Source organism: Vitis riparia, chromosome 1 (assembly GCF_004353265.1).
Source record: "Vitis riparia cultivar Riparia Gloire de Montpellier isolate 1030 chromosome 1, EGFV_Vit.rip_1.0, whole genome shotgun sequence".
Lineage (NCBI taxonomy): Eukaryota > Viridiplantae > Streptophyta > Magnoliopsida > Vitales > Vitaceae > Vitis > Vitis riparia.
In genome coordinates this window covers 4974666-4996162 of record NC_048431.1, presented here as the reverse complement: position 1 = coordinate 4996162, position 21497 = coordinate 4974666, and the positions used below count along the sequence as shown (strand labels likewise).

The window sequence follows — 21497 nt, the reverse complement described above, 5'->3', positions numbered from 1 at the left end:
TATTTTATTTTTCAGTTAAAAACAAATGAACAATATGATTTAGATATCAATCTCACTTGTATAGGGCGCGTTTCATGTCATCGTCCCAACCTTAACCTTAATCCCATAAACTTTAACAATCATCTAATAATTGGTACAAAAAAGAAAAGCAGTCGGATGTTCACACTTCACATGACTGATTAGAAAAGAAAAGAAAAATGGACCGTAGAGCAGACTGAGAAGTAAAGACTGAATGGACTTGCGGGGGAGAAATAATATATGAGTCAGAATAAGTATTGAACTGACAAGTGTACAAAGATTCGTTTGATGGGGCCCTCGCATTAAATTCTCGTGTAAGGATATGGTGTCAAGTATGAGTCATTTCCTTTTACGCATATGAAAATCCTGGCCTCATACAGAGATTAGGTCGAAGAGAAAGGAAGAGGGAAATGGAGAATTTGTTGGGTCTTCTCAGGCTTCGAGTGCGCAGAGGAATTAATCTAGCTGTTCGCGATGCCCGTAGCAGCGATCCTTATGTTGCCGTCACCATGGGTGAACAGGCCTGTCTTCTCCCTTCTTCCTCTAATTCTTTCTCTTTATCCTAAATATTTGATTTAGGGCTGCTTAGATTTTCTTTATTTATTTAATTATTTTTCATTTATGTTTTGTTTGAGGGGCTGATTGATTCGTAGGAAAATTTATTTATGTTTCTTTCTGGGCGGTTCCCTGGTGATCGTATTTAGATCATTAATTGTATGTGCGATTCTCGACGAGTATTCGTCTTCCGAGAATGAAAATTCAGCACAAGAGAAAAGTCATTTTGTTTCATTTTTCGTGTGAAAATCATGGTGCCGAATTTCTTCTTGTATCCATTATTATGATTTCTCACTTTGCCCCAATTTACCTTCTGCAACTGAATTGCTAATTTGAATGTTAATATGAGTTGGGGCCCTTTTCCCAAAGGCGAATATTGAAACTGGGACCTGGTTCTAGTTCTTAATAGCTTTCATGTCAAGCTAGCGCATGGTAGGGAATTCATTCCCTTGGTTGCTTGAATTTCCTTTGATGATACATGAATTGATGCAGAAATTGAAGACCCGCGTGGTTAAAGACAATTGCAATCCTGAGTGGAACGAGGAATTGACTCTCTCTATTGCCGACACCGACGTTCCAATCAATCTAGTAAGGAATTTGAAGAATGTTCAAAGAATATTTTCCTTTGCAACTTCATTTAGAGCGTGTCTGATTCAGACAAGAAAAACAGCAATAGAATTGAGGAGAATTCTACTTTGCAGGTAGTGTATGACAGCGACACATTCACCTTAGACGACAAAATGGGGGACGCAGAGATAGACATTAAACCATATGTGGAGTGCCTGAAAATGGGCCTGGAAAACCTTCCCACTGGGACGGTTATCTCCAGAGTTCAGCCGAGCCGGACGAACTGCCTAGCTGATGAGAGCTGCTGTGTTTGGGACAATGGCAAAATCCGGCAAGACATGCTTCTCAGGCTGAGAAATGTAGAATGTGGGGAGGTAGAGGTCCAAATTGAATGGATTAATATTCCAGGCTGCAGGGGACTGTTTTGAGTGAGGTATTAGTTTGCTGTAATGTGTGTACATCTATCGGTTGGTAACTCATAAATAAGCTTTGGACCTATGAACCGTGGTTGTATGCAACATAGGCAATTGAGCAGTGGCCCCAGTTCTCTTGTAATCTGAAGTTACAGGAACTACCATGTTATATGTATTTTTGGTTTGCTGTTAACCTAATATCCTCCTTCTGTGATAATCTCATAATTCTCATTAGTCCATACCTACAATGTCACGTCTCAAGACCCGGTCCAAAGGTATGACGGTCATTTCATACCTTAAACCTGGTAGATTGTGCAAAAGAGATTTTACTATTAACATTGATCCATCACCACCCTAGTCAAGGTTGTGCAAGGGTGCAAGTTAAAAGGAAACTAACCAATAGGTATTTCCTGTCTGAAAATTTATTTAGTAATATTTAAGATAAATTTCACTTTTTATTAATTTGATGAAGAGTTTGCTTTGTGAATTTTAATTGAGAAATCTATAGCAACATTCCATGAATGGATGCATTTTTTTTTTTTTTTTACTCTGACTAGAGAATGTCATAAGCCCTCTTGAAAATTGGGCAAGAAAACATAAATAATTAAATATTAAAAATTCCAAATATGTTTCTTATGGTATATATTTCTTTAATACATGATCTTTTCATATTGCTTAAACACTATTTTACCATTTTCAATATATTATTTATTTTTATATGGAATTCTAAATAATTTATTTACTTATTCTTCTATTTCAATATTTCCATATGTATATTTTTCTTTTTATGAATAATTGTAAATAATTTATTAACTACTTTAAATGTTTAATTATCTTTCTTAAAGTCTAAAATTTCTCTTTCATATTTCTTCAATGAATTATTCCTTTTAATTTTTTTTTGTATATAAAAAATGCTCTTAATCAATATATCAAATAATTTATTATTTTTGGATATATTCTTGGTCAATAATTTGTATTATTTTGTATCATTAAAAATTAAGTAATTAATTTTTTTTTATATATAATATATACTTACCATTTTCCCTTTCTATATATTCTTTTCTAAAGACTTTTTTATTAGTAAAAAAACTACATGGAGTTTTTACTTTCAATTTTTTCCTATCATATATTTTTATAAAGACTTTCTTATCATTATAAAAGATATATGTTCTTTGCATTATATATTATTATTATTATTATTTTTATTTTTTTATGTTTTCCCTTGGTGTGTTTAATAATTAAGTTGATAGAGTATTATTATTTTATTAGGAAAAATATTTACTCTTTCTTATAAATTTCTCTTACTATATTTTCTTTGTAAGGATATCACCAAACTATGAGAGGGGACCCATTGATCCGATGATTGGGAATTAAATGGACTATCATTGGTATTCACTTCATTACCTAGTTAGTTTCTATTTTTGTCTTCTCTTTTTTGTTTTAATTCTTTATAAATAAATATTTTTTTAATTTTATTTATTATTTTTATTTTTATAATTTATCTATTTTTGTGGATTTGGGCCTTTTATTTTATATTATATTAAAAAATAAAAATATGATTATTATTTTTTTAATTGCATAGAAATGCAATGTTTTAAGAAATAATGTTACTTCCATGTTTGAAGCCTAAGATTCCCTTATACTTGGGCATTTCTCATGATTCACGAAGGGACATTTTCATTTGTGAGTTACTATGAACCAAGGCCATTATACAACTAGTTGAGTACATTTGAATACATATTTAATTTCAAGTTTTTTGAAGTTCTTAAAATCTTGTACATCTATGGTCTTTATCCCAATTATCATGAATGTTGTTAAGTAGGTTTCAATCTCTTAAGAAGCGACCTTACTTCTATACTTATTTAAGTAAGTCTATCAAAAATGTTCCGATTAACCATCCCAATTGCTATAGAGTTATTAAGAGTTTTTACTCAATCTCTACAATGGCAAGTGTTCTAGTAATGTTAGATGCAAGAATGAGATTATTATACCCCAACAACTACTTAATCGTCTGTTCAACTTGTTTTTCCATTAAATCTAGCAGATATTTCAAAACCCAAGTTGAGTTTTCATCGAAAAGATACTTGTTACTTTACTGACCCAAATCCCATTCTTTTCGATATTTTCTTTATCATCTCTCGAAAAGTTCTTTTGTTGTAAGATTTACCAAATTCTTAATTGACTTAACATATGTCACACTATTTGCCCCTTAAATAATTATTTAATATAGTTGTATCTAAGATCGACATGCCTTGACTTTCTATGATGTATTTTGCTTATCACTTGAGCTAAGATTGCTTGCCCATTACAGTAAATTGTAATGAAAGAAATAGCTTTAGAAGATAATGGAATTTTAATTAATAAATTAATTTCAAGTCCTTCATATTCTTTACAAGTAGCGCTTAGGGCAACTTAGATTCCATTACAGGATGAAATATACAAGATTGTTCCTTCAAAACCTAAGAAGTAGTTCCCCACAAAGGGTAAAATTTCAATATACCAGTAGATTTGGATTCCATGTTAGTATTCCAACTTATATCACTAAACCATTCTAAAATAGGTGGATATCCTTGATAATATAATCCATAAACGATTGTTTCTTTTAAATATTTAAGAATTTGAGATATGACATTCCAATATTATTCTTAGCTAGGATTATTAGTAATATACTTAACATACCATCTGCAAATTAATGAAACATTTGGCTGCTTAGTGCATGATCTACATAAGACTTTCAATAATCTTGGCATACTCTAAAGTGATTTATGTCCACTAGTATGCCTTACTAACCTTTTGTTTGAATCAAAAGATGTTTGGATTGATTTTAGACCAAAATGACCAAATGTCTTTAACACTTTTTCTATATAATGCAATTGTGTTTGTGCTAACATATTATTATTTCTTTTGATTTCAATGCTTAATATCATATCATGCATATCTATAATTCAAAGCTAGTTGAAAGAAAATTTTTAGTCTCCATCACATATTCTAGGTTGGCTCCAAATATAAGTATGTTATTTACATATAAACATATAATAATACCATTGATTTCATCAAACTTTCTACAAATATACTTATTTGCATTTTTTATATGAAAACCATTTGACAAAATCACCTTGCCAAATTTCTAATGCCATTGTTTTAAGAGCTTACTTCGGGCCATACAGAGATTTAATAATTTTATATACTCTGTTATCTTAATTACCTAATTGTCTAAATCTTTCTAGTTGCTCTATAAGAAAATTTTCATTTCAATCTCCATTAAAAAAAGACTATTTTAACATCCCTTTGATGAACCACTAAATGATTAATATAAACAAGAGATACAAGTAATCAAATTATACTAGTTCATACAATAGGACCATATGCATCAAAATCTCTTTCGGTTAAAATCTTTGGCAACTAGATTGACTTTCTATCTATTTATAGCTCCATCACTATTCTTCTAAATGCTCACTTACAACCTATTGGCTTTGACCATCAAGGAAGATAAGCTAGTTTCCATGTTCCATTAGAAATAATGGAATCTCATTCATCTTCAATTGCTTCTTTCTATGAAAAAGCATCTAAAGAAGGCATTGCTTCTTGATAGCTATTTGAATCACTACTACTAAAATAGAAAATCATAACGTTTTATATATTTGATTTCCTTTCTAATTTCATTTCCATCTTTTTCAACAAGAATAAAAATTTGGTTCAAACGAATATTCAATATTCCTTGTGCAAATAACTTTTTTTTTTAGCATATATATGCTGAATTTTTTTTGTATCCATTCATTTTATAATCTTGTACTTATAGTAAGATTTAAGAATCTATATGTCTTATTTTTTATTTTTTATTTTTTTAACAATAACCAATGAAAGCACATTTATGGGTTTGTTGGACCTAACTTGGATACTTTAATATCATGTGTTCTCGTATAAGAAAGGCAACTCCATACATTAAAATAACCTATATTAGGCTTTTTTATTAAACCATAACTCATAAGAAGTTGTACTAGATTTTTTATTACTAGGAAGACTAGAACTTATGAGAAGAGAATTCATCATTTCACTTCAAGAACTATTTTTCCTCTCTACATGGCCGTGTTCTATTGAGGAGAATATGGAACTGTGATTTCATGTCTAATTCAATGAATTTCAAGAAATTCTTTAAGCTCATTAGGTAGATATTTTCCTCGACAATCACTCAAAACTTAAGTCTTTTTAACAAGTGGATTATCAACCTCAACTTTAAATATTTTGATTTTTTCAAATACTTTATCCTTGCTAGACAGTCAATAAATATATGTCTATCTTGAAAAATCATCGATAAAAAGCTACATAATATTTCTTTTTACCAAGAGTAACAAAATTTGAGAAAACATCACAATGAGGTGACCTAGAAGTATCATTGGGGATTCAAGAAGAAATAAGGACCATTACTCTTGGGTGGGACCGTGGGAGACCGGAGGCCCTTGAAAATAAAAATGAAAAAGTAAAAATATCATCATCCTTCGTGGGCCCAAAATGGAATCATTTTTGCTTCAATTTCGGAAGCTATTAATAGGATATCAATAGTCATTGACGAAGAAGTATGGGGGGCCAGTGCTTGTCTGTTTTAGATGGGAGTTTCTTGAAATAAAAGCCAAAGATAGACATGGAATGATTCTTTGGTGGGCCAAGGTGAAATTATTTGGTTCCGATGCCTGGAGCTACAAATAGAATATTACTTGTGATTGAAGAAGATGAGAGACCATTACATGTTGGTGCCATCAGGGGGTTCTCGAAATGAATATGAAAGATTGAAATAGGATGATTCTTGTAGCGAGGGAAAGCTTGCAATGTAGTTACATCCTTCTCATCCCTTGTTATTCTTAAATATCAATGTTATATCATTTAGAGTATCAATAATATTTTGTTAAAAAGCACTTTTGTGTTTATTCTAAAACAACAAAATCACTTTAGGTATAAATGTTTTTTCGAAAAGCTATACAAATGAAAAAAAAAGGTTAATATGTTGAAATCACTTCATAGATTTTTACCACACATTCTTACCTAAAAGTGCTTTATGATTAAGTATTTTCTAAAATCATGTTTTGAAATTTTTATAGGTAACACATCAAACAAATTTGCGAGCTTTGACCCAAAATAGTGCGTTTTAAAAAAAAATTCAAAAAAATAAAGTTGTTTTCAAAATAATGTCCGATCTAATGCGTCTGTGCCACATAAGTTGTTATGTCATAAAACCGTAATTGGTGACTACAACTTTGATTTTTTTTTAAAATGATCAAAACTGTAGTCACCAACTGCGGTTTTAACTCTATATATATTTATATATAACTTTAATTTTTTTAATAAAAATATTATATTATTTTGATTTAAAATATACTTATTTCATTATTTTAAAAATAATAATATACGAAATTAAATAATTGATATTTTTAATTTGATATAAAAATATATTTTTAAATTTTATTAAAACAATAGGTACTATATTTAATATAAATATAATTAATTAATTAAAATAAAATATAATAAATTATATTTATTTAAAATAAATAAATTATAAATGCCTATTTAGAAAAATAAAAAAGTAATATAAATTATTATATTAATTAATAATTTTTTATATATTATATATAAATGGTATATAATACCTCACACACACACACATATATGTATATATATATAAAAGTTTAATTTAAGTTTAAAATTTATCACATTTTTATTTAAATATATAAATAAATTTTATTAAAACAATTGACACTATATTTAATATAAATATAATTATTTAATTAAAATTAAATATAAATAAAATATAATAAATTATGTTTATTTAAAATAAATAAATTATAAATGCCTATTTGGAGAAAAAAATAATATAAATTATTATATTAATTAATAATTTTTTTTATATATTATATGTAAGTAGTATATAGTATCACACACACACACACAGATATATATATATATATATATATATATATATATATATATATATATATAAAGTTTAATTTAAGTTTAAAATTTAACATATTTATTTAAATATATAAATAAATTATTATCATATCGATATAATATTATGAACTTAAATTAAAATATGATAAATTTTAAACTTAATTGAAGTTATATACATGTGACATTATATACCACTTACATATAGTATATAAAAAATTATTAATTAATATAATAATTTATATTATTTGTTTTTTAATAGGCTTTCATAATTTATTATATTTTATTTATATTTAAATATAATTAACTAAATATATTTATATTAAATATAGAGTATATTATTTTAATAAAATTTAAAATATATTTATATCAAATTAAAAATATCAATTATTTAATTTCATATATAATTATTTTTAAAATAATGAAATAAGTATATTTAAAATCAAAATAATATAATATTTTTATTAAAAAATTAAAGTTATATATAAATATATATAAAGTTAAAACCGCAGTTGATGACTACGGCTTTGACCATTTTAAAAAAAAAGTCAAAGCCGTATTCACCAACTACGGCTTTAAACTTAAAGTTAAAACCGTGGTTGGTAACTACGGTTTCTAACCACTTTAGAAAAATAAACCCGTAGTCATCAACTACGGTTTTATGACATGGCAGCTTATGTGGCACAAACGCATGAGATCGGACATTATTTTGGAAACAGCTTTATTTTTTGGAATTTTTTTTAAAACGCATTATTTTGGGTCAAAGCTCCAAATTTGCAATGGTCATTTGTTCCTTCGATAACGAAGGTCTCTCATCCCCTACTTTGATCCTCAAGGGCATATTTTTGTATTCAAATATCACTAACCATGAATCTCTTCATCAATCTCAAGGGACACATTTTCACTAAAATATCATCAATTATGAAAATGTGGTGCACGCTCTTATATACAATATGCAGTGGTTTTCGTTTATTTATTGGTTAGTGTTTTATTATAGACTGCATGTGAAACGAAGGAGCAAGGGCCAGTCCAAATGCATGTGAAATAAAGCAGTACTAGCTGGTCGTTCCTCAGCGTTACTTGACCTCTTCTCGAGATTCGGGTTCTGCAACAATCTCCTTCTGGTTTTATTTATTTATTTCGGAAAAGCCAGCAAGAAAAATTGATTGATGCTGGTAGCAGGCTATGGAGATGCACTGACCAGAAGCATTTTCATATAAAAGTATAACCATTCATACTCACGAGCTCTGGTTATGCTGTAGAGATCAGTCAGGGAGGTTTCTGTGGCTATTGTGATTCAAGCAGGTCGTTTTTCAGTCAAGGGCAGGAATTTATTTTGAATTTCTGTAGATGAATACATAAAACTTAAGTAGTAGAAGCGGAAAAAAAACCAACATTAGCTGCCCAAGTTGAGATTTCTGACTCAACTTTGCATTCATTGTTACTATTCATCATTCTTTGTTTAACATTTTCATTTGGATCTGGTTTTATAGTTATAGGTAAGAAGGTGACCTTCAAAAGAGCCACTGGATGGAACAGTCTGGACAAGTGACCGTTGAAGCTAGGATGCTTGATTCAAAAGCATCTCATCTCCAGAAAGAAGAAATGGCTGAGGTGAGAAAAGTCACCACCCTCCAATTTTTGGTAAAGGAAAACCCTCCCTTCACTGTCAATAATTTGCTTTTTGATGGAAAGCCAAAGCCAACCTCACCAAATAGTGAAAAGAAAAGAAGACGATTCCAAGAAATAAGAAGTGGGTCATGAACCACATTTGATCCTTGTCCATTGTCATCTCTTATGACAGTTTCTCATTTATTTCAATACAAATTTGATCTTCCACAGTTACTCTCTCTCCTTCCGCCTCTTGAGGGAAAACATGTTGTGGAGATAGGGAAAGGGATTGGGCATTTCGCAGATAAATTAGCCAAGCAGGCTGCTCAAGTTCTTGCTATTGATTTTACTGAGAGCAAGATCCCTAAGGTAAATTTTTATTCTCATCCTCCCCAAATTCATAGACACCTAAAATATAAATGAATCTCATCCATACCATGGAAACTTTGCAGAATGAGTTCCTCAATGGGCACTTCAACAATGTCACGTTCATGTGTGCTGATGTTACTTCTCCTAACCTGGATATTTCACCAGGTTCTGTGGACTTGATTTTCTTAAATTGCCTACTAGCACATCTCTCAGATAAAGAGGTAATAGCAATGCTTTTTCCAGGGCAAACGAATTTTCAGTAAGATGTGGAACATGATTGCTTGAACAACAGTTTTGCAGAATTAGTTTATGTTTATTAATTCAGAGCGCTGTCTCTGTTCTTTTATGGACTAGCAGGTTGAGAATCTGCCTGAAAGGATGGTTAAATGGTTGAAAGTTGGTGGTTTTCTCTTCCTAAGAGAGTCTTCTTTTCATCAATCGGGTGATTTTCAAAGCAAAAACAACCCCACACGCTATCGTGAACCAAGATTTTATACAAAGGTTGACTTTCATCTTACTACATGTAGTCCATTTTTGTGATTCCTACACTATAACAAGAGAAAGATTATTGTTTAAGGAATTTGTACATAAAAGCATCCATATTGAAGGGCTTAAATATGTATATGTTTTTCTTACTTCATATTTCTATTTTGAGTTGTAATGCAGGTATTTAAGGAATGCTGTACGTGTGATGATTTTGGGAACTCCTTTGAACTGTCGCTTGTGACCTTCAAATGCGTTGGGCCTCATGTATGACAATCGACTGCTGTTCAGCTCAAGTTTTTATTTTATTTTTTTTCTCCTAATAATAGAAGTAGCACTCATCAATTGAAATGCTAATGCTTTTTTCTAACCACACTTTGCAGATCTATTGGCTATGGAAAAATGTTAATTCACAGGATGACAAGGGATTTCAACGTTTCCTGGATAATGTGCAGTACAAGTGCAGGGGCATCTTACGATATGAGCGCATCTTTGGTGAAGGTTTTGTAAGCACTGGGGGACTTGGTATGGCTACTAACCAGGTTTTCTCTAACTTCAGCAAAGTGACTTATTTTACTTTACTTGATGGCTCGTACATTAATATGAGCTCCATCTCAACCAAATTGGGCATGAGGAATTCATCCTTGATGCTGATTTTGAAAAGCGCCTCAAAATTTTGTGTTTTCTAGTTTCTATTCCTAAGCACAAATTTACATTCATGAGAAATTATTCGTTTAATTAACTATAATAAATTCCAATTACCAATTCTTGCACTGAGAAAATCCCGAATTTGATCAGAAACAACAAAGGAATTTGTGGCTAAGTTGGAGCTTAAGCCCGGCCAGAAAGTCCTGGACGTAGGTTGTGGCATTGGCGGAGGTGACTTCTACATGGCTGAGGACTTTAATGTTGAAGTTGTTGGCATTGATCTGTCAATAAACATGATTTCCATTGCCCTTGATCGTGCCATTGGACGCAATTGCTTGGTTGAATTTGAGGTTGCAGATTGCACCAAGAAAACATATCCTGATAGTACATTTGATGTGATCTACAGTCGTGACACTATTCTTCACATACAAGTAATCATTCTTATTTCTTTATCCGAATTTCATGATTGATTAAGGCTGTTCTGTGAACAACTATAAAGGGTCTTGTTAATTTTGTGCACATTCCGTTCTTTTCTCTGTTGTTGCTACTTCACAATCAGCTTAATATGCCTTGTCAACATGATGAGGTGTTAGCTTGGTTCTTGCCTAAGTGTCATTTGAACCCAAGGCCCCAGATGGAACATGGTCCAACTTCTAAGTGCTAGTCACGGTTTCGGCTTGAAGTTGCAATAATTGTTCTTTCCCTTCTCTTTTTCTTCATCTCCTGCCACTTGATAGAAACTGTGAAACTTTCAGGACAAACCTGCATTATTTAGATCTTTCTTCAAGTGGTTGAAGCCTGGAGGAAAAGTTCTAATTAGTGATTACTGCAAAAGATCAGGACTTCCTTCACCTGAATTTGAAGCATATATTGGACAGAGAGGATATGATTTGCATGATGTAGAGGCATATGGACAGGTAATAGTCATATCTGAACTTTAAACATTAAGCTTTTGTTTTAATGCTGCAAGCATATTCAAACCCACTACCCCATGAATCAATGACAGATGCTTAAAGATGCTGGTTTTGATGAGGTCATTGCAGAGGACCGAACAGATCAGGTTGAAATGAAGTTACATTTTCGTTCACATGGTTTTTATCGATTATTTTCGCATTCAGTTTTTACAAGTTAATGGAAGCTGCCTCTACATGTTTTTCAGTTCATCAAAGTATTGCAAAAGGAAATGGATTCTATTGAGAAGGAAAAAGACAAATTTATTAGCGACTTTTCTGAAGTGGGTTCTTTACTTCTTACTTTTCTTGTTTAATTGTCATAGCCTCTTTCTGAAGTTCTTTTCAATATTGATATTTGTATTTTAATTCCTTCTCAGGAGGACTACAAAGATATAGTTGGTGGATGGAAATCAAAGCTGGTAAGGAGCTCGATGGGTGAGCAGAGGTGGGGATTGTTCATTGCCAAGAAAAAATTGAGCTAATGAGAAAAGTTCCTCCCCATGAAAAAGACTATTTGTGGTCAAGTCTGGTATTTCTAGTGCAAGCAAGTCATTTAGCTTGGCTGAGTTTCATGTCTGCTGGCCTTTAGTGTTGCCATTCTATAATTATCTCGAGTAGAATAAAGTGGCAAATCAGTTTACTGGTTTATTTGTAGTGTATGGCTCCATGTTCTCCTTTCTCAAACCTGTGTATTGACACTCACCAGTGCTGTCTGGTTATCTTGGTCCTATCATCTAGTAAAAATGATGAAAACTGCTTCGGCCATCCGTTCCATTAAGATTATATATTAAGTTGTTTTAAATTTGATCACTAATTTGTTCACAAGTATCTGTGTCACTGTATGCCAGTACTTATATCTGAACCCTTTAAGATGATGGATGAAAATAAATGAAAAGCTGAGAATACTGAATGAAATGACCATTCTCTGGTGAGAAAAGCTTATTCAACTAAATTTTTCTGGTTGATAAATATCAAATTAAACTAGAAATAAAGCAGGGATGCTTCTTCGGCTGGAGGAATATGAACTTAATTTTGGAAAGATTATGAACAGAGGAGCAACATGCTTGTGCTGTGGTGGTATTCAAATGGATCTAGGATTGTACTGATGATGCACTAGTGATGTCAAGTTCCTAGCCCAAGACCCTCAAATTACCCGTCACCCAGGGATCCAAGAATTTTAGATATTAGAAATGAGGAGATGAGAGAATTGGGGGTGGTGCTGATAGTGCTTAGTTATCTCAGAATTGGTTGAATCGATGGATAAAATAAAAAGTTCAAATCCATGAAAACAGTAAGGAAAGCAGGTATTAAGAGTAGAAATGACCATTCTTAGTTCAAACCCTCCTCCTTAATCAGATGCTTTTGGCCTAAGATTAAGCGAGATACCAAACAATGATCCAGTTGCTTTTGGCCTAAGGATCATTGCCCAATCTATACCAAAAAATTCTTTCCTCAGTTAGAGTTGAAGCCATCTCAATTATGCACCAACATACTCCTAAGAGTATTTGACTTTTGGCTCTCATACCCTTGCAGCATTCATTTGCTGTGGTATAGTCCCACTCAAACATTGCAGATCACTGAACCCCAATGGAAGCTTGGACTGAGATATGGATGAATCTCAGTTTCGCTCACTTATTTGGTGCTTAGATACTTAGCTAAAGACAGGCTGCTAAATGCTTTAAAGAAGAGACTGGAAACTTAAAAATGGAAAACTAAAGATCGTGGAGAAAACTAAACGAGCAGAATTGGAAAGAGAAATGGAAATTGAAGAAACTCCAAAAGCCAAATAAACAGATTGAATTGCAGTGCTAACAATTATGATTTAATACATCAGAAAGTATGGATGTATTGAATGATAACTATAAAGCTAAACCTAAGTTATGCCTATTGCAAATCACAGAGAGTAATCCTGTTGCTAATTACAAAGACTAAATTAAATTGGCATTCAATTACCGAGAATGATTGGCTTGTACTTGAAAGAAGATCAAGATAAACTTTTTTTAAAAAAAAATTCCTCCTGATGATAAACCTTGGCTTGATTGTTCTTCAGGGTTTGCAGTGATCATTTTTGCTCCATGTGCCAAATTGCTTAAGAAATCTGCAGGATGCATACATGTAATTGGGTTCTCCCTTGATTGTTTTGCCCTTGGCTTGAAGATGTGGCTCACACGTGTTACTTTGCTCGGGCGTTTTGCTTAGTCCTCTCAAAACACCAAGGGTTTAACAATAAACATAAGCAAGGGATAGATTTTTAAGCTTTCAGATTCATTCTAAAAGGCTCCAAAGGATCCTTAGGAATGTCAATTTTGAGTCCTCATCACAACACAAGACCGATCAAAAATGATCTACCATTTGAATGAGTTTTTTTGTCAGGTAACAAATTTTAGAGAACAAGATTGGAATAGATTTGTACAAACATATCACATTGAAGTTTGACGGCAATAAACTTATATGCCAATGGAACAACACATTGATGGTCAGTCAATTAACAGCAGAGCCCATGTTGGTAAGTTCAAGATGCACATTACAAGCATATAAATTGCCGGCAGATACACCTAGGTTCAAATCATATGTAAAACTCAGGATAAAAGTGAATTTGATAATAATATTATGAAAAATGGAATCACTTTTGTTTTGATTTCTGAAGCTAAGTAGAGATATAATACCGAGACAGAAGTGACTCAAGAAGAAATAGGCACTGTTACTTGTTTGGTCCCCCCTATTGAAAAGGATATAGGGCGATTACGGTTTGGCGACGTATTACAGGAGTACTTTGAAGAAAGAAGAAAAAGATGCCGAAATTTCTCCTCTTCATGAAGCCTGAATGTTAAAAATTCCCACAGAATATACTATTATCCCTTGTGTGAACTGCTCATGTACGTGAAGACAACATAAATCCCTCAGATAAAACAACCAAAAAATCTAAGCGTTTGCCAGTTTGTCTACAGATATTTTGTCTTCCTGGATAGATATATTGAATTGTAGGGTTACGGTTCATTGGGCTAATCTTATCTTCCCCAGACCTCTCCTCAAAGGTTTTCAAACAAACCAATTGCAAGGGCGCGCCAACTCCACCAAAATCAATGTCTTCCACTTCGACACTTTCGCTGCCTCTACAACGCAATGCCCGGAAGAAAGGCTTCCCATCCTCCCCAGTCACAAAGCCATTCAAAACTAATCTTACTTTTTCGTTTTCATTGCGTTTAACTAAAGCTATTCACGTAAAATCTTCCAGAACTGCAAAGTTTAATGAAGTTGTGGTGGATGAAGAGATAGACAAGATTAGGAGGCTCCAAAATGGCTCAGATGTTCGAGGGGTTGCGGTGGAGGGTGAGAAGGGCCGAACTGTGGATCTCACGCCACCGGCTGTGGAAGCAATTGCTGAGAGTTTTGGTGAGTGGGTAATGAATAGATTGGAGAGTGAAGGAGGCGTGCCAGTTGAAGGTGTTAGGGTGTCTCTTGGGCGTGACCCTCGAATCTCTGGCGCATCTTTGAGTGCAGCAGTGTTTTCAGGTCTCGCTCGAGCTGGTTGTTTAGCGTTTGATATGGGACTTGCAACCACACCCGCTTGTTTCATGAGTACATTGTTGCCTCCGTTTGCCTATGAAGCTTCTATAATGGTAATTAATATCCAGAAATCTCTATTGTTTTTTACTCTCTAGTGTTGGTATTGATGGTGCAAGGCCATGCAGATGTATTTTTGTTGCATGATATTCAGGTTCATGGCACCACAGATTCAACTAAGAATTTATCACTTAAAAAACTACTCAATAACACACATGGATTTGCCTTTGGAAATGATTTTCCTTGACTTGCAGCCACCTCAACAGTAATTTTTTATTTTTTTTGGTTAAGTACAGAAAATGCAAATCAACAAATCTATTCAAGAAGTTTCTTCATGCCAAAATTCAATGGTGAAATTGTAACCCATGACGTAGAGATTTTGATACTCAGAACTTTCTTAGGTTTTACTTCCTTTTTGCGGGAGTGTAAAGGGATAATGAAAAGGAAATTCTAGAGATGGGAATGTTAGAGAATGGTGGGTACATAGGTAAGATTATAAATGAGACCAATTGAATGTTTGTGGTGCAGATGACAGCATCTCACTTACCCTACACGCGTAACGGCCTAAAATTCTTCACTAGGAAAGGGGGGCTGACCTCGCCGGAAGTGGAGGCAATATGTGACAAGGCGGCCAGGAAATATGCCAACAGGCTTACAAAAGTATCAACCACGCTGAGCATTCCTCCAACAAAAGTTGATTTCATGAGCACTTATGCGAAGCATCTCCGGGACATCATCAAGGAGAGGGTGAACCATCCCTTGCACTACGACACTCCACTCAAAGGGTTTCAGGTTCCATTTTATTCCTTCTATTCTTTTGCTTTCTCATTTTCTTTGGTTGTGTGGTATCTTCACGGGTGTGTGCAGCTATCACCTGTAAATTTTTGAGGACCAAAATGAAAGTGGGAAGATATGGATCTGATCTGCTATCTGCCCATTTGTTGGTTCATAGAATTTGGCTTGTCAATTGGATCTAAAATGGGCCACTCAGGCCCCGAACCCTGGGCCATGTTTTGAAGAATCTTCACAGCTATAGGCCAATATTGGGCCTCTTTTATGTTAATTATATTTGGGCCAGATGATGATGTACCAGATTAGGCGATTCAACAAGTGGCCCAATCATTCAGGGCCTCATGCAGCATACTGCACTCGGATAGGCCGATCCAGCCCAAGGGCAATGTTCATATATGATTGAAATGGCCCATTTGCTCTATTACGAGTTTTTGGGTCAAACTATGGTATCGAAAATCAATTTTTTGTACCATGTCTCCGCCTATTATCAAATAGGATACTCACATGTGTAAAAGTGTGATAAAAATTAAATAAAAATCTTATTAAAATGGATGAGTAGACTATGGATAATTTTACGTATTTAACAAATCCAGAGTTAATTTTTGGCAATTAATTGAAATTTTATTATTTGTCACCCGATTGGCAGATAATTGTGAATTCTGGGAATGGATCAGGAGGCTTCTTCACATGGGACGTGTTAGATAAACTTGGTGCAGACACCTTTGGCTCCCTAAACCTCAGCCCAGATGGAATGTTCCCCAACCACATTCCCAACCCTGAGGACAAAACTGCCATGGCCCTAACAAGGGCTGCAGTCCTCGAAAACAATGCTGATCTTGGAATTGTTTTTGATACCGATGTAGATCGCAGTGGTGTGGTGGATAGTTCAGGGAACCCCATCAATGGTGACAAGCTCATTGCACTCATGGCTGCCATTGTATTGAGGGAACACCCTGGATCCACCATTGTCACCGATGCTCGCACAAGCATGGCTCTCACGCAATTCATCGCCAACAGAGGGGGCCATCATTGCTTGTATCGTGTTGGCTACAGGAATGTCATTGATAAGGGAGTTCAGCTTAATAAAGATGGCATTGAAGCACATCTCATGATGGAAACATCTGGCCATGGTGCTCTTAAAGAGAATCATTTCCTCGATGATGGTTAGTTTCATTTCTCTTTTTCCTTGTCATCTGTTTTTTCTCTGGGCAGGAACTTTGAGGCAGTGATTGGGACCCATTATAATGTCGAGTGAATGAAATCCATGTTGTACTCTATAGGGGCTTACATGGTGGTAAAAATCATCATAGAAATGGTACGCATGAAGCTTGCAGGATCATATGAAGGAATTGGGAGTCTCATAGAAGACCTACAAGAACCATTTGAATCCGTTGAGCTGAGGATGAACGTCATCTCTGAGCCTAAACATGCAAAGGCAAAAGGTGCTGAAGCAATTGAAGCATTCCGAAACTACATTGAGGTATTTATCCATTTTAAACCACAATGTACACATGACATTTGGGAAGACATGTATGGCTTCTAGGCATGATAGCAAACTACTCATTTACTTGTAGGAAGGAAAGCTAGAGGGTTGGGAATTGGATTCCTGTGGAGACTGTTGGGTAAGTGAAGGCTGCCTCGTGGATTTGAACGACACGCCAGCTGCCATTGATGCTTACATGTACAGGTGAAATATGAACCAAAATGGAAAACCATACTGTGTTATTTCCTTTTGAATTATTTTGTTCTGAAACCTGTTCCTTCCTAAAAATTCAGGGCTAAGGTTTCAGACAAAGAACATGGACAACATGGTTGGATACACCTTCGGCAGAGCATTCACAACCCAAATATTGCAGTAAACATACAATCATCTGTGCCTGGTGGCTGCCAATCCATGGCAAGAGTACTCAGAGAGAAGTATGCCATATTGTGACATTGTGGCCCATGACACACATTTCACTTCTCATATAGCTACTGCTCTCTTCGATGACTAATATTTATTAAATTTTCTCAGGTTTCTCATTGCAAGTGGAATGGAGAAAAGTCTTGACATATCTCAGATCGATAAGTATGCAAAAAGTGGACAGGTAGGTTAAGGTGCAATCTCCTTTGGAGGTTGATACAAAGCATGAAGCTCAACCTAGCAACAACTACATACCATGCATTTTGTATCCAACATTTTAGTTGTACCATAATGTACAGTGGGCATGTGTATTCTTCCAAAGTTAAACAGAATAAAAAAAAAAAAAATGATACATAGAAATGAATGAAGCCTGCTTGGATATATATAAGAAAGAAGATGGAGTGCAAAATTAGCAACCAGCTTACCTTCGCATGGTCTGTTAACGAGGATTCCCACATCCTTTCTGTATGGCCTTGTTTGTTCCAAAGTCAATGTCGTTCGTCTTATCTTATCGAAACCTTCACTTTTGCTTTTATTGTGAACTACAGTTCAACATTTTCTATCATTTTCCCCCCATGATGATTACCAATCGCTGTGGTGGCTTTTTTCATGGGCACTATATAACCGCTACAAGATTAAGTAACAAATTTTTCTTTATTAAAAATTAATAATTCTATCACTGTCTGTGAATCTTATACGAGGTTTAGGTTGAGTGAGAAATTTTTTCTATGACCAACTAAAAATATTGTAAATCTTATGCTACAAATTATAAAATATTTAATTATTAATTTTTTTTTAAAAGAAAATATTTAAAAATTGCATATTTTTAAATGTAATATTATCACTGTATATTCTTTGAAATGAATATATGCTATTGTATGCCTTATAATATTATTTATTGTACAAGTAATTGTTAATAGCAAGGATTTTATAAATATATTATTTTTTTATTTAATTAATTTATATATTAAATATTTCATTATTCTTAAGTGTTTAATATAATATAGCATTTATTTATTTTACATGTGTTTCTAACTTTTGTATTTAAGTATTTCATCCTTTTTATTTTAAAAATGATATTAGTGGTTTTTAATTTCTAATGATAAGGATTTTATTTTATGAAATTTTCATTTAAAAAGATGCACTTACATGTAATGATATTCATGGCAATATATACTTATGTGCGATTTAGGTGACTTTAAGACTATATTTGGTTTTTGGAAAATATTAAGGAAGGGGGAAAATATTAAGAAAATAATTTTCTTATATTTGATTTATCATAAAAAATGTCAAAGAAAATTAAATATAATTAAAATGAATTAAAAATCTTATGTTGATGGAGCATATAAAAATAATTTAGCTTATATTTGAATAAGAAAATGTTTTCTTTATTTCTTTTAAAAAAATAGTTTTTATTTTCTATTTTCATTTCATGGAAACAATTTTGATTTTTGTTTCTTTTTTTTTTCTTAAAAAGGAATTTGATTAAAAAAGTGATTTTTTTTTAAATAATCTAAAATCTTGTTTGATTTTAAACTTTTATTATATATATATATAAAAATATAAAGAAGTATAATTAAAATATTATATAATAAATAAGTCATGTTATAAGATATATTATAATAAAAGATAATAATATTATTTTGTGAATTATATATTTATTTATTTATTGTTAAATATTGTTATGCATAACTTATATGTGACATTAATATATAGAACAAAATACTTATACCCTATTTAAAAGATAATATTTGATTTAAAAAGTTCATGAGATAATATTTTATTCATATTAATATTTCTTTTATAATTATAACATTTATGTTTCTTTGATATTGTGAATCCCTTATTTATGCCATTTTATTTTCCTTTTTGTTTCTAAATTTTTTAAAAACCGTTTTCACTTTTTTTTAAAAGAAAATTTTGGCAAAATTTGAAAATATCATATTAGTGTTTTCACTTTTTTTTTTTTTTTTTTAACTCAATTTTCTGAAAAATGAAAATAGAAAAACATTGTCTAAACATGTTTGTAAACTTAATTTTATTTTTTTATAAATGAAAAAAAAAAAATCTAAATGAATAAGGTTTTATTAATTTTAATTTTTTTCTTTTCCTTATATTTCGTATTTTACTCCAAATTTTCTTGCAACCAAACATAATCTAAATGTTTGCAACTTTTATTATAAGGAATGAATGACACTACTTTGTGAACTTTTATGATAATATTTTGAGTCATAAATTGTGTTTATTTGGTAGTAATATCAATTTTATTACCATTGACTTAATTGTTAATAAAAAAATATAATATTTATAAGTATTTTTATTCTCAACAGGCTACAATTTTTACTCTTGTGATAAATTTTTTTTGTCATAAATTACACATTATGATGAGTTTTTCTGTTTTCCTTACCAGCCATCAAAGATCATATTTATTGTAGTGGCTAACAAATTTCCACATAAATTTGTTATAAGATAAAGTAGATTGGAATTATTCAATTTCAAAAAAAGAAAATGGTACCTAATGAAAAAGATAAAATATATAGATCATCTCGAAGAAATCAGGAAAGATAAATAATGAGACCATAGGACCCTTGATGGAGACTATTTTAATTGAAGTGGTGTGCTCCTTCCGACTCATAACATGTTCGTTGTATCCTGGGATTGGGCCCCCAGTATTAGCATTGCACACAAACTAACATCGTCGATCTTGAGTATGAAAAAGGTGATTAGATTCTAAGGACGTGCTATTCAATAATGACCAAAGAAGTTCATTTGTGGTTTGTCCCAACTCCTCATATTAGAGGTGAGGCTCAAGCTAACGTGCCTCTCAGTTGAGCCCCGGCCAATCGCTCTAATATGCTTTTCCAATGGTGAGTTTCACTGCCACACCATGTATTACATTAATTCCGATAAGAGTCATTTTCGTAGGGAAATAATTTTTTAATAACTACCGCCATAAACGATGGTAATTTTTGGAGAAAAACTAATCTAAAAAAGCTTCTTTCAAATTTCCCACATGCAACTCTATTGGCTATTGAGTTGATCCGTCTAGAGACCAGTTCCACACTCCTATGGTGGCTTCCTACAAAAATGGGCATTTTGGAAGATCTTTTTGATGATCAAATCAAAGTTCAAATTTCATATGAAAAAACAAAGACAGAAGGGAAAAACGAAAGGCAAGGATGTCAAATGCATGATTAGAGGCTACTCGATGGATCTTTGACACGTGGATTTACCTTATAAGAGGTAAGACGGTGAATACTGTTAACTCATGCTATGGTAGCACGTACCTTGATTGCCCATCCACCCACATGGAGTATGAGTAGGCAAAATGTTTAGCCGTCGTATTGAAGGAGTCAAGACATTTACTCGACTTGCAAGGGGATAGATAGAATCATAGAGGGTGACAACGACTTCGACTTACCAAAGTGAAGAAAGCAAGAAAAACAGTGAATGAACTTTGCTACCTTTCGAATCTCCGCGAGATTTGCATATTGTGGAAAAAAATCCTCTTGCATCAATAATATTGGGGGTGTTTGGTCATATCTCCCACTACAGGGTGTGGATCACTTTGGATGCATTGTATCTGTGGTCCTGGAGAGGACTGGCTCTGAAAGAAGTCAAAAAAGCAGAAAGCAGCCAGACCCAAGAAAAGGAAATGATATGATGGATCGAATTTTAGCTCCT

At 32.8% G+C, this 21497-nt stretch overlaps 3 protein-coding genes across 4 annotated transcripts; all 3 read left to right on the top strand.

The window, feature by feature from the left end:
- Positions 1-379: 379 nt before the first annotated feature.
- On the top strand, positions 380-1770 carry LOC117925992 (protein C2-DOMAIN ABA-RELATED 7-like). The gene is made up of 3 exons (XM_034845090.1): positions 380-539; positions 1066-1161; positions 1275-1770. Exons 1-3 carry the CDS (start codon positions 429-431, stop codon positions 1566-1568), a joined length of 501 nt encoding a protein of 166 aa, XP_034700981.1. The 5' UTR covers positions 380-428; the 3' UTR covers positions 1569-1770.
- A 6816-nt stretch (positions 1771-8586) lies between these two features.
- LOC117904431 (phosphoethanolamine N-methyltransferase-like) lies at positions 8587-12356 on the top strand. Of its 2 annotated transcripts, none has more exons than XM_034817138.1 (12): positions 8587-8795; positions 8984-9104; positions 9333-9470; positions 9554-9691; positions 9828-9971; positions 10137-10220; positions 10337-10478; positions 10752-11032; positions 11357-11518; positions 11608-11661; positions 11761-11835; positions 11932-12356. In XM_034817138.1, the coding sequence occupies exons 2-12, from the start codon at positions 9021-9023 to the stop codon at positions 12034-12036; spliced, it is 1407 nt and encodes a 468-aa protein (XP_034673029.1). In that variant the 5' UTR covers positions 8587-8795; positions 8984-9020; the 3' UTR covers positions 12037-12356. The 2 variants fall into 2 exon arrangements, with proteins under 2 accessions (XP_034673029.1, XP_034672952.1); XM_034817061.1 differs by having other exon boundaries at positions 8587-8898.
- Positions 12357-14421: 2065 nt separating this feature from the next.
- LOC117922526 (phosphomannomutase/phosphoglucomutase) lies at positions 14422-18355 on the top strand. The gene is made up of 7 exons (XM_034840701.1): positions 14422-15174; positions 15647-15910; positions 16557-17073; positions 17191-17390; positions 17485-17597; positions 17687-17827; positions 17925-18355. The coding sequence occupies exons 1-7, from the start codon at positions 14638-14640 to the stop codon at positions 18004-18006; spliced, it is 1854 nt and encodes a 617-aa protein (XP_034696592.1). The 5' UTR covers positions 14422-14637; the 3' UTR covers positions 18007-18355.
- The last annotated feature ends 3142 nt before the right edge of the window (positions 18356-21497 follow it).